At 48.1% G+C, this 13,108-nt stretch overlaps 1 protein-coding gene and 1 pseudogene across 4 annotated transcripts in view; both read right to left on the reverse strand.

Annotated features, from left to right (window-relative positions):
• PPP2R5C (protein phosphatase 2 regulatory subunit B'gamma) overlaps window positions 1–13,108 on the reverse strand; it is a 115,048-nt gene that overhangs the window by 25,352 nt on the left and 76,588 nt on the right. For all 4 annotated transcript variants that reach the window (XM_087818174.1, XM_087818170.1, XM_016212218.2 and 1 more), the window contains 3 exons: window positions 5,418–5,528; window positions 4,335–4,427; window positions 4,121–4,251 (listed from right to left, as the gene is read on the reverse strand). In XM_087818174.1, the coding sequence (XP_087674300.1) occupies window positions 4,121–4,251; window positions 4,335–4,427; window positions 5,418–5,528 (335 nt within the window). The remainder of the gene's footprint in view (window positions 1–4,120; window positions 4,252–4,334; window positions 4,428–5,417; window positions 5,529–13,108) is intronic.
• LOC107536481 (large ribosomal subunit protein P1 pseudogene) lies at window positions 10,138–11,853 on the reverse strand (annotated as a pseudogene).

The raw sequence follows: 13,108 nt of genomic DNA on the forward strand, positions 1-13,108 counted from the left end.
GGCAGCCGAGGCCGCAGGGCAGCCTGAGGGCCGGCGCCGGGACCGGCCCACCGGCCATCATCTACTTCACACGTGTGTTGAATAAACTGGGACAGTGGGCAGGAACAGGGACACAAAAGAGCAAGGCGTGTTCTTCCTAAAGGATCGGCTCAGAAGCCGGGCCCTGCCTCACACCCGCGCGCCGGGTTAGTCTAAACCAGCCCACGGCTGATTCGGACGGACTGAGGGTGTTGGAAAACAGTTCCTGCCTGTGGGGCCGAAAGTTAGTGTAGACACAGCTCTAAGCCAAAAAGAAGTTCGTGAATGATAAAGAATGTCACTCCAATGCCAATGTCCTCGTTTGGAAACATGAACACCCACAGGATGTAAAATAATCCCGCAGGACAGCCTAACGCATCGGCGGCGTGGGCAAAGGAGGTTTACAGTCACGAGTAAGCAAACCAGTTTATTCTTGTATGTCATTTATTAATTACTGTACTACCTTCCATATGAACAACTGCAAACCTCCTGCCCCACCCCGTATAAAACTGGGCGGCCTGTCCACTGAGGGGCCGGTGCTTGAACTGCGCCGAGGGAGAACTCCCAGGTTTTTAAAAACGGGTGTGGAGTGGGGGGAGAACTCATTTGGCCAGAACAAAGGTCTGTGACTCCGAGTGGGCAGCAGGCACCTGCGGGAAGGTGGGCAGGGCGGCCCGTGGAGGCTGGAGGCCAGCTGAGACCAACTCGGATCCGAGCCCACAGGCGGCAGGGTCAGCAAAACAGTGACAAGGAAGCGAATCTGGTGGCGGCACAAAGGTCGGCAGAGAAGTGTCAAATGGAGCGTGGCAGCCGGTGGGGGGGGGCTGTGCCACCAGCAGACACATCCCTTCGCTGCCACTGCCCTTCCTTTGGCACTGGCCTGTGCGCCCTTCACGTGACGCCACGGCCTCCGTGGCCATCTATACCAGGAAGCACTTGAATTCGTGAAACAGCCTGAAGGCTCCCTTCTGCTTCAGGGCTGTGAAATACTCAAGACAGTTTAAAGTACAGAGCTACAGCGCTGCATGCGGTACACCCCAGCACCTTCCGGTACGATTCCCCTCCCTCAGACTGCGGGAGTCCAGGCCTGCGACGCAGGCCTTTGGGCGGGGGCCTGGGTGTCTGAGATATAGACCTGGGGGAGCCCCGGCCGACAAACAGAGGAGCCTGACCATGCCCCCCGCCCCTGCACTGCTTCTGACCGGCTCGGCCAGCTTTAATGTTTGAATAAGGGGACTTTTAGCTATGACGAGCATGTTGTTTCCCTAAGTCAATACTATTTTCTTTTTGGTAAGTTCTTAATTCCTAATTATTTTAACCTGACTTGAGATAGGTATAAAAAAGAGAAAGTTTTCTCCTCACTTTTCCAGTGGGAGACAAAACAGCAGGGAGCGAGATGGGAGGGAAGCCAGGGCAATCCGTGCAGAGCAGGCGAGGGCTCTCGCCCCTTCAGCATGAAAGGAATTAGGACCCTCTCAACACTGCTTGTCATAGAAGGCCTCCAAAGAGGACCCATGGAGTCCCCTCCTCCCTGCAGGACGAGCCCTGCCCTCTGTGAAGAGGTGGGGCCACTTCCTGCTCCTCCGAGTCTGGGCTGTCCAGCCCTGGCCGAGGGGCTGAGGCCCACACACAGGGTGGGGGTCTGAACCATCCCGGCCACGCCCTCGAGGCCTGGCAGCCTCGCTCCCCCTCTGGGAGCTGCTGTGGCCCAGAGATCGCGCTGCCCCGAGCCACTGTGGCCACCCCGGCCCTCCTGGACACCGTGAGCCCGGTGTAAGAATCGTGAGAAAGAGCACATTGTGGTTTCAGCCACTCAGATGGGGGCTGGTTTGCTACGCAGTAGGGGACAGAAGCCCGGCCCCACCCAGGCACCTAACCTTCGGGTCCACTGTTTGCCCAAGCAGGCGTTCCCGCTATCTCAGCTCTCTTTAAACCACATCTTAAAAATGCTGATTAGATGAGAAACTATAGAAATCGGAACTTAACTTTTCAGTAAGGTGGAGCAAATGTTTGGCATACCCTTTTTTTATAAGATACAGCTGTGCTACGAGGAACTTCGATGAGCTGAATGTTTCTCAAGGTCATTCTCCTGAATTGTTTCTCACGTGAAATGAGGAGGTAGTAGTGTTGAGGGTGGAGACCCAAATGACATGGACTCTACCTGATATGCTTACTTTTGATTGTATGTCTCAAGAATGATGATTACAGAAAAAAATTACTGAAAAAACACACACCACACTCTCGCATTGAGCATTTAGTGAGAACAGAACTAAACTATGTGTAGTAACTTTTCAATAATCTTTTTAAGTATTTCAGTTACTAAGTTAGGGCTCTTTAATGCAGGTATTGATTTGTGATCATCAGAACAAAACCTCCATTTAAGGACAAAAAACCTACTTTAGGTGGAGCTCTAATTTTAGGCCTAAAAGACCAAAATATACATTGCACCTCTCACTTAAATAATGTATATTATGTTTTGATAGATAAGTACACCAGCCAAGTAATGATCTTGTTAACGAGGAGATATGACACCAAGAACATAACGAGGCCCATGCACATGGCGTCACTGTCTGGGTGCAGGGCTGTGTGGCTGGGCTGCTATGAAAGTGGACGTGGGGAATTCAGAGGGCAGCCACTCACACGGGAAGGCTCTGACTTTGGAACCCCGCATCAAATGTGAAGACAGGGAGAGGATTACACCCTGATGACCACAGAAGCGCAGGCCAGGGAGACCTCAAGGACTGGGTCCTACACCAGGGCCAGGCTGGAGACAGGACGAGAGGAACTGGTGACAGACTCCCCAGAGAGGTTGCTGGACTCATCTGTGGGATATTTTCCATCTACCCATCCGTCTTGGTCCTTTCCTTCTCCTATGCTTGGTCATGGTGTCTAGGGGACCCACCTGGCCTCTATGGTGCTCCCGCTGGGGTCCCTATTCTCACTGGTGCTGTAGCTAGACTATCTCACAGAGGGTCAGACCTGCACACTGTGCCTGTCCCCACTAGGACCTGTCACTGCCTTGAGCCATCCTGGAGTGGGGGCCTTAGGGTAAGCCTTCCTGAGAAGCCACAATTCATAGAACAAACTACTAATTTAGTAAGCCTTCCAGGGACAGATAAGAAACTGCATTAACTGTTTCATTCACTGCCATTTATTTGGTGCCACCATGGCTGGGCATGAGCTGGCACTGGGTGTGTGACAGAGCAACTGACACAAAACCTGCCCTCACGGGGAGACCATACCCACCCACCAGGCCAGGGAGGCTCTCCTGGCGGCAGGTGTTTCCAGAAGCCTGGCAGGTTGAGGAGAAGGGCTGGTGGGAAAGAACATCCCAGGAAGATCAAACAAGGCAGTCAAGTGGTGGTGTGGAAGGAGCCGAAGCTGAGCAGGGAGTTGACTGTGAGGAGCTGGACCTGCGGGACCCAGTGCCCTGCCCAGGACTTAACACCTGTTCGCCCAGAGGACATCGGTCACTGAGTGACTCAGAGGCAGCAGCAGCAGAGAGGAAGGGATGTTGGAGGGCTGTCAAGACTGGGTGTGGAGGGTTGGGGTCAAGAGGTCAAGGTGAACACTGCACACAGAACATTATGGAACATTCTCTCATGAGCCATGGGCTATGCCCTCCTCCTCATAAACTCCCGTGACTACATTCCCAGTCTCCGTGGCCCCGCAGGCCTAGGGGTGGGGGTGGTCGTGACCGCTGACAGCTGCCTGGCCTCCACGTGCTGCTCCCAGCAGGGCCGCCTTTCCCCTGGATGCACAGGGCAGTGCCCAAACCTCTGATGTCGGGCTCAGATCTCCTGAGCCTTTCACTGAGGTGCAATGGGGACGGATGAAGGAACCGGGGAGGGAGGAACTTAGCTTTGGTGAGATGCTGGGAGTGGGCTGTGGGGAGGGGGTGGGAAGGGGTCAGGCCAGCCCCAGCCCAGCACAGAGACACAGGTGCAGACTGGAGCCACCCGGACATGACCAGCTGCCAGCTGGCGGCTCAGAAACAGCCCCTGCTGCTCCTTGGTCACCTGCTGAAGGAACCATGAGGTGGGGGCATTAAGCATGAAAACGAACATCACTGTGCAGACAGACGTCACCCCCACTGACTTACCTATAAAATATATTATTTATCTGTTTTCTGATGTAAGCTCTTAAGCCTAAGAATTTCCCGTAGATTCTGTGAAGGGTAGTTTTAAGAAAATCTCTCTCTCGAGGATCTTCACTGTCAAAGAGCTCTAAAAGCTTTAAGAAGAAAAAAGACACTTAGTGACCTGGGATTCTCCTGTGAATCAGGGATTCGTGGCTTCAGCTAATTGATACCTTACCTGCAATACAAACTTCTGATCAATATATTTCTTCGCTATATTAGGTTGGAAATCAGGAGACTCTAAAAATCTTAAGAAAAATTCATAAACAAGCTAGGAGAAAAAAAACAACAATGAGTCAAAAACATGGTATTTTATTAACTGGAGATTAAAAATACACCCTGAGTTGAATCTTTGTGTGCAAATATTAGGCTTAAAAAAGCCATGTATCTATAGAATTAATGCCAAATTCCATGACCTAATTTAATTAAAACTGAAGATGGTAACTGTTTCACAAAGAACCAAAGACTATCTCCTTAAATGGCATTTAACAAAATGATTTCTGTGCTGATGTCACCAATGTTTAAATTATGCTGCTGAGACCACAGTGCACAGCAGCCACAGCTGGCCGTGACCAAGCTCTGGGTGGGATTTGTAGCCTGTCACCTCCGAGTGTCCTGGGAGAGCCAGGTGGACAGCAGCTGGGACTGGTCAGTGAGGTCACAGATGGTTATGCAGGGGTCTCAGGTGCCACGGGCAGGAACGCTTTGCTACCGGGACAGTCCTCCGTTTCAGCCTGTTCTCCACCTGGCTCCTTCCTGGAATTCTCACCTCTCCACCTCCCCTCCTAGAATCACCCAGACCTCGCTACCCAGCACTCTGCTCAGGGTGGGCTCAGTGCCCCCCACAGGCATGCTCCCCATCAACCTCTCGCCTCACAAATGCTCTGAGAAAGGCATTGGTCAGAGGGTGCGCTGAGGAGCACGTTAAATCTAAGTACCCAAACTGGGAAGTGTGCGAGTCCCCCAGGCCTCAATTCAACGGCCGCCAGCAAAGTGGTCATTTCCATCAAAGACATACTGACAAATTCCATCTCTGTTGCTGACATACAGACCATCCACACAAAGAAAAACCATCAAATGTTCTCTCTTCTGCTAAAACACGTTTCACGTACACACAGGTGTGCAAGGCCAGAACGATCAGAGGTCCACCTGCAACCAGCCAGGGTGAGGCCCTTGGGCTGGTGCACCTGTGGTAGAGGAAGACCCACGAACACGCGCACCTCACTAATGCCCGTTTCTGGCGCAATCCCCAGTTCAGTACCTGTAGGTGAGGCCAGGCCGCTTCTAATGTTGGTTCATCTTCTTCTGGGTCAAATTCTGCTCCCGTAGGATTGGAGGAAGGTGGTAATGTTCGAAACATGTTAACTGCAAACTAAAATCCACATAGTCTATGATTATAACCAGGACATTAAAAATATTACAAGGAACATTGAAAACAATCTTAAGTAATTCTAATGAGATCTGACTCCAGTGGTTATCTATCTCAAAATTCAGAAGCAATGTGGGCCCCCACCGAGATCCTGGTCAAAACCACAGCAGGAAATGTGGCTGTGGACAGGCAGCCCAAGATGCCCACCTGACTCTGAGCTGCTGACTTTCAGAGACAAACAGCACCTACAGATGCCGATGGCAGTGATGGCATCTAAGGCCTTTATTATATCCAGTCAGTGCAAAAGCAAGAAAAACATTCCAAGTCTAGTAAGGAAAGGGTGAGATTGTGAAGGAAAGAGCAGAGATAAAGAACTGAAGATGGTGATATGTGGCAAATGCCACTTTGCACGGGGACACCCTGTGACTGATGCAGAGCCCTCTGCAATCAACACTGATGGTGACAGTCAAGATGGGGACTTCTCAGTGCGCAGCTGGAGGGTCACTGTTAGAGGCAGGCTGCATGCTGGCAAGAACTGGCACAGGACAGCCTGGCTGTGTGCCCAGGGACACGACAGCTATGACTTCCCTGAGTGTTTGTACTCACAAAGAAATGACTTAGGGAGAAGACGTTTCTCTGTGGTTTGGGTGATATCTTCGTAGGACTCACAACTCTTTTCTCAGATCCCCATCTTTATATGCCCATCACCAGTCCCTCATCCCAGGCTCCATTTATTTTCAACTTCATAAAAATGAATCAATGGCCCTGGCTGGTGTGGCTCAGTGGTTGGAGAGTCGGCCCAGGCACTGAAGGGTTGTGGGTTCAATTCCCGGTCAAGGGTGTGTATCTGGGTTGCAGGTTCGATTCCTGGCCCCAGTCGGGGCACGTGCAGGAGGCAACTGATTGATGTTTCTCTCTTTCTCCCCCCCCCCATCCCTCTCTCCCTTCCAACCTCTCTAAAAATCATTGGAAAATCCAAAATCAGTATCCTCAGGTGAAGATTAACAATAACAACAAAAGAATCAATGTGTTTTAGAACAGATATTTTCTGCATTCAGTCTAGGGTTCTCTGGAGCACAGGTGCGTTTTAATGCCCATGTGGTTAATATGAAGTTAGCTCTCTAAACAAAGCACAACATAACTGAAACATTCATGATATAAATGAAAAAGTTCAGTTTCTCTATATGGCCCACTTATTTTGGTAGTAAGTTTAAATATGATCAGCTACCTTACTGAGTCTGAACCTACCACCTGCCCGTTAACAGAGTTGGGCTCTTAAAGGTGATCAGAAAAGTCCCTGGTCCCATCATACCCCAAAGCACAAAATCAAACACTTGACCCTAATGACAGCCTGACTTCATGAAAACAACTAGAACATACCCACGGAGAGTCCAGGACGTGCCCCCACTGAGTTTCATCCTGTCTTCACTGTTATTGACACCAAACCCCAAACCTTAACATCATTTTTCAACCCAGCCAGTTGAAAAATCTTAGGAGTGACACTGTGGTCCCTGAGGAAGAAGGAATCCCATGTGGACAGCTGCCAGCCCTGCCCTAGTCCAGCCCGGCCCTGCCCCATGGGGCTCGCCTCGCCCAGTAGCCTCCACAGGCTGACAGTTCCCTTCCCTGACAGTTCCCTCCACAGGCTGACAGTTCCATCAACCTCTGTCCCCACCCGCTGGTCTGTTCTCTGATCACTGTGACTATGGCAGTGGGCTGGCTCTGGTTTTACGGTGAAGCCCCCACGCAGGGCGTTCCGGCAGCCTCGGCCCGTCCCCAATGCCTGCACCTCACCGAGTCCCAGATGCTGAGCTAGAGGCTGCAGGGGATGTGGGCCAAGTTGCTTTTACTGCAGAAGTCCCCTTTCGGTGGCCCTGAAGTGTGATCGCCCATGACCCAGAAAGTGTCATTTAACCAACTCTAATTGATAAAAAGTTATTTATTTTAGGCAACAAACAAATCTCCCACTGTCATTTATACCCTCCTTTCCTACCACACTGCACTGCATTAACTTAATGCTCATGTTTTAAAAAGGCTAGAAGAGAAGATGGCAAACAGGAGGCCACTGCGAGTTATTCGTGGGTTTCTATCCTAGCAATATTTCTTAGCACAAAAGCTTTGGAGGTCAAGTATGAGTGCCATGGTTCTGATGTCTGTGTGCTCAAAGGGAGAGTGCTGCCCAGCTGTGTGGAGTTCTGTCTAAGAGAAACAACGTGACCTTCGTTAACGTCATGCCCCGGAAGCCACAGGGAACCTCCTGTCTCCCATCGGTCTGGAAGTCTGAGGTCTGATGTGATCACAGGCCCCCTGTGCCACTCAGCTGAAATCCCAGTGCGAGTGCTCACTGGGCTCAATGCAGCTAGAGTCTGGTGACACAGAGAACAGCATGGCCTTGGGGGACAGCCTCTCCTGGCCTCCTCTCACCCAAAAGCACGACCCTAGGCTGAAAATCCTGCCCCTAAGCCTTGGTTTACTCATCTGAGAGCAGTAAATCCCCTTTGCATGGGCACAGGTGAAGTGGGAAAGCACTAGGCATGAAGAATCACCTCGAGGGTGGGCACGAGTCTGTGGCCTACACGGCTACTGTGGTGGAGTGGACTCTGTAATGTTAGCCAGCATCTGCTTTTACGGCCTTCTGGACTCTTCCACTTTCAGTACTTAAAACCAGCCCACCAAATCACTACGTTCACTGAATTAGATGCCAACCAAATGGCCTGGGCAGCAGGATTACAGAGCCTTTCTATCCTGGTAGCCGTCACTAGCAGGGAAAGTAGTAAAACACTCACGATGGAGGTCACTGCAGTGCAGGGGACGTGTGGGGGTGTAAGAGATGAAGGGATTCACTCCAGAGGACACCACCGTAATCTAATTTCAGAGACGACGAGGAAAGAGAAGTTCATTATTCAGTTCTTTGTGCGACACCACGAGGGCTACTCTACTATGATATCGATGCTGTTTTGTGCACGTGAGGAGGATTCATAAAGGAGAGTCCACCGAAGGCCAAACTACAGTCCCTCCAGACACCATTCCTCCTGTAATAGGAATACAAGGTTCGGAGTCATGTTGCTGAGAGACATACTGGGGCGGGGGAAGCCCATCTACATCTTTTTAAAACAAAAAAATTGTATTTGCTTGTAAATAATATAACGTATGTGGAAAAATCAATAGAGGCAACAGAGAGACCATCTCAGCTGGGCCACGGATACAAAACCCAACAAAACCCAAAAATACAAACCTAATGACAACACCCTCTCCACTAACACGCAACATGGAAACATAGCTGATAGGACCCAGGTACATGGCCACAATGGCCAAGGGACGCACTGCCAGCTAGTTACCAGGCCTAAGGAAGGGCACTGGAGAGCTCCCCAACGGGCAACGGGGCTGGCCGCTCTCCAGGGTGGGGGGATGTCACAGTAGCAAGATGTCACTTCTCCACAAGGCAGCTCACACCGAATGCAATCTTACACATAATTCTAACTGGATTTTTGATGAACTCAATGGGTGTCACTTAGAATTCAGGCGGGTAATAAAAGTCCTAGCAGCAACCTTAATTACTGAAACCTGTGACCATTTTCGGCTGACACCTGAGATCCCAGCTGCGGCACAGTCAGGAAGCCTGCCCCGAGCCAGACGTAATTGGTCCTGTCAGGCTGCACATTTCTTCCTGATGTCTGTCTCAAGTATAACCGATGGCTGGGTCATTCTCGGGTTAACGTCTTTCCCCAGCACTGCCTCCCAGGTCATCACACTGCCTGGCACAGAGTAGCATTCAGTAAACAGGGTGAAGCAGGGCCCCCCTTCCACAAAGCGACAGCCCCACTTTTCAATTGGTATTTTTCGTAACAAAATACTGGGGACTGTACGAAGGCAAGAACCCTTAAAGAACATAGTTTATTTCCAAGTAGATACCACAATGTGATATTTAAGAAAAGAACTACTAGTTAAATTCTTATTTTGAATAGCTTATTTTTATAATCATTCAAATATGTTCTTAAATAACAGTTAAAGATATTGTGGAATAAAAAACCTATGAAGAACTAAAAACCTTTTAAAGGAAGTTTAGTTTCATTTTTTTATGACTTCATGACTAAATGTACAATATCATCTTCAGATAAGCATGAAAATATGCTAGTTATTTATAATTATGTGTATGAGTTTATTCTTATTTTTTAGTTTAAAATAGAAAAATTACTAAGACAAGATAAGCAATAATTTGTAATATAGCAGTTCCTTGAATAATGTCATTTTGTTTCACATCGTTTCAAGATAATGTTTTTGAGGAAAAAAACAACAGTTTCCTGTCTGGGGCCACTGTCCCTGGAGTGTGCCCGGTGCCCCGGTGTCTGCGTGGGTTTTCTCCAGGAATTCCAGTTTCCTCCCATGTCACAGAGCCGAACAAGGGAGGTGAATGGTGTCTACACCGTTCCAGTGTGAGTGTAAGTGTGAGTGGGTGTGAGTTCACCTGCGATGGGAGGGTGGCCTGTCCAGGGTGGGATCACCCTGAGAAGCCAGGAGAGGCTTGTCACGTGTGACCCTGAACTGGAATTATCGGGTTGGGAAATCATGATCTGACTTTTTTGTTGTTTTTTTTTTTGGTCAACAGAGACCCTTTTATTGAATGTGTTACAAAAGGTTTAGTCAAAAAGACCAAACCCCATGTTGTCATCAGACTCCTCAGACTCTTCTTTCTTTGCCTCCACTTTCCTCTCCTCGGCTGGGGCTGCAGGGGTGGAGGGGCAGGACCTCCTGCTGGGGCAGCACTAGCTGCTGGGGCAGGTCCACCAGCCCCTACATTGCAGGAGGCTCCCAATGTTGACACTGGCCGGAGCCTTTGCAAACAAGCCCAGCCAGAAAGGTTCAACATTTACACCAGCTGCTTTAATGAGGGCACTGATCTTATCCTGTCACTGTCACCTCACTGTCACGCAGGATAAGGGCTGAGCACATACAGGTGAGCTCTGAGACAGAGGCCACGGTGTAGGCCAGTGCTGCTGGGAGTGGGGCTAGTCGTTGGATGAAGCGAGGGCCTCACCCCAATGCATCCTTAGCTTCCTCGGAAGAGCCGAGCACCTTCCTGGCAGCTGGGGAAGGGGCCTGACTTCTTTTAGTTCATCATTCTTAGATGTCTGCAGAGCTCACATTTATTTCAATGTTTAATGTTAGAAATGTTTTGGGGCTTCATTTACAAGTTTAGTGATGTTTCTGCAACCAGACGTAGGCTACAGGAACTTAACTATTGTTTGTATCAATTAGCCTAGGGTACAAACTGGCATTGCTATACTACATTGTTTCACTTAAAGTCACAGTTTCCAAGAACCTATTGATGAGGTTAAGTGAGGGCTTACTGTACTTATAATTTAATTCAATTAGTGTTATTTAGAGATAACACTGAATTTAGAGCTTTCTCTTAAGTGATCAACTCTGGACCAAAGGTTAGTTCTGCACAGATTCTGAATAATGTATCTTCCCCAATATTTTGTTATGAAAAATACCAATAAAAAAAGTCTAATCCTACAGGGAACAGCTGTGTAGCCTCCAGTAAGGTTTTGCATTTACATCCTAACATATTTGCTTTATTACATATCCTGATCTTTTTTGCAGTAAAATGTGAGAAAGTTTAGAAATGCTTTAGAATAGCAAACTATATATCCTGTAGCCTACATGATATAAATAAACTGAAAAGAGAAGCTTCAGAGCTCAAGTACTGACTTCCCAGTCATGTATGCATAGCTAACCATTTCCATGCTATGACCCAACCACATACTAGATGCATATAGTTATGGAATTGCAAATTAAACAAATGGCCTTTGATCAGTATATCTTTTTAGAATCACTGTTGGATGGAGTTGTATTGATTATTTATTATAATGAAGCAGGAACTTATACTTAGAGTAACAGGAATGGGATTTACTCTACTTCCTGACCAAAAAGCTGGGAAAAATATATATGGATTTATAGCTGTCAGGACACTGGCCTTCAGGTGAAGGACAGGACCCTGAGCCCGGCCGGGCGTGGCTCAGTGGTTAAGCGTCGACCTAGGATCCAGGCAATCAGGGTTTGATTCCCAGTCAAGGCACATGCCGGGTTGTGGGCTGCAACCGATCAATGACTCTCTCATCATTGATGTTTCTATCTCTCTCCCTCTCCCTCTCCTTTCCTCTCTCTGAAATCAATAAAGATATATTAAAAAAAAAAAAAAAAAAAGGACAGGACCCTGAGAGCTGGGAAACAGTGCGGAGAGCCTACAAATGCCCAGATTCTCGCCTGGGTAGAACTTCCAGGTTGTAGTACAGGGAGGAAGAACCGAGAGGGAGCCCACAGACATCGGTGGTTAGAATCTGCAAGACAAAGGCCCAGGAGAAGAGAGCTGCAGAGAGAACATGAGATTGCGGAGGTCCCCTCAGCTCCACAGCAGAGGACTGATCACTGTATTTGTGCAAGGAAACCACCAGAGACTGTGAAAAGAACCACCTGAAAAGATCGGAGAGACCTGTCCTTGCCCGGGGTGGGAACAGTGCCTGATCAATCATGGGGATAATTTGCCATAGAAGTTCTGTGGCTCTGGTTCTTCCTAACACATCTTAAAAGCAAGACCTAAAAGGATAAAACCTTTTATTACATTTGCAAGTAACTTAACTATATCAGATATCCAATAAAAAATTACCAGACATGCAAAGCAGCAGGAAAATATCATTTATAACAAGAGAAAAACCAATCAACTGAACTGACCTGGAGCTGACATGTGACTAAGCAGACGAGGGCATTAAAACAGTATGCTACTACGAAGATATAAAAAAGACACCAATAAACTACTGGAGGCTTAGACTGCAGTGTGTGAGAGGAAAAAAATTTACTGGGTGGGAATTAACACCAGATAAGACACTGCAGAAAGATTAGTGAACTTGAAGATGGCAAAGAGAACTACCAAGTGAAACAAAGAAAGAAAAAAGGCTGGAAAGGAAAAGAGCACCAGTGAGCTGTGGGACAAATGGAAGAAACCTAATGCTGGACTGGAGTCCCTGCTGGACAGGGGAGGGGACAGAAAAAATATTTAAAGAAATAAGAACCAAATACTTTTCCAAATTTGATGAGAACTATAAAAAAACTCCAAATACAAGACAAAGAAGGAAACCACACCAACACACATTATAATCAAATTGTTTAAAAATCACTAAAAATTACAAAAGTAGCCAGTGGGGAATAAAGATAAATTTTGTGCAGAGGAACAAAGACAGGACTGGCAGCAGATTTATCACAGGAACAATGAGAATAAGACGACAGTGGAGTAAAACCGTGAAAGGATAAGACTCAGACCTGGAGTTCTCTACCCCGCAAGCACATCTTTCAAAATTAAAAGCAAAAGAAAGACTTTTTGAACATACAAAATTGGAAAGTTTAATCAACAGTAGACCTGTGCTATGAGAAATATTCAAGAAAGTCCTTCAGGCAGAAAGAAATTGGTATCAGGTGGGTTTCTGGGTGTAAACAATGGTGTGAAGAACACTGAGAATGGCCCTGGCCAGTGTGGCTCAGTTGGTTTGAGTGTCGCCCTGTGCTCTGAGAGGTCACCAATTTGACTT

Source organism: Miniopterus natalensis, chromosome 1 (assembly GCF_054644295.1).
Source record: "Miniopterus natalensis isolate mMinNat1 chromosome 1, mMinNat1.hap1, whole genome shotgun sequence".
Classification (NCBI taxonomy): Eukaryota; Metazoa; Chordata; class Mammalia; order Chiroptera; family Miniopteridae; genus Miniopterus; species Miniopterus natalensis.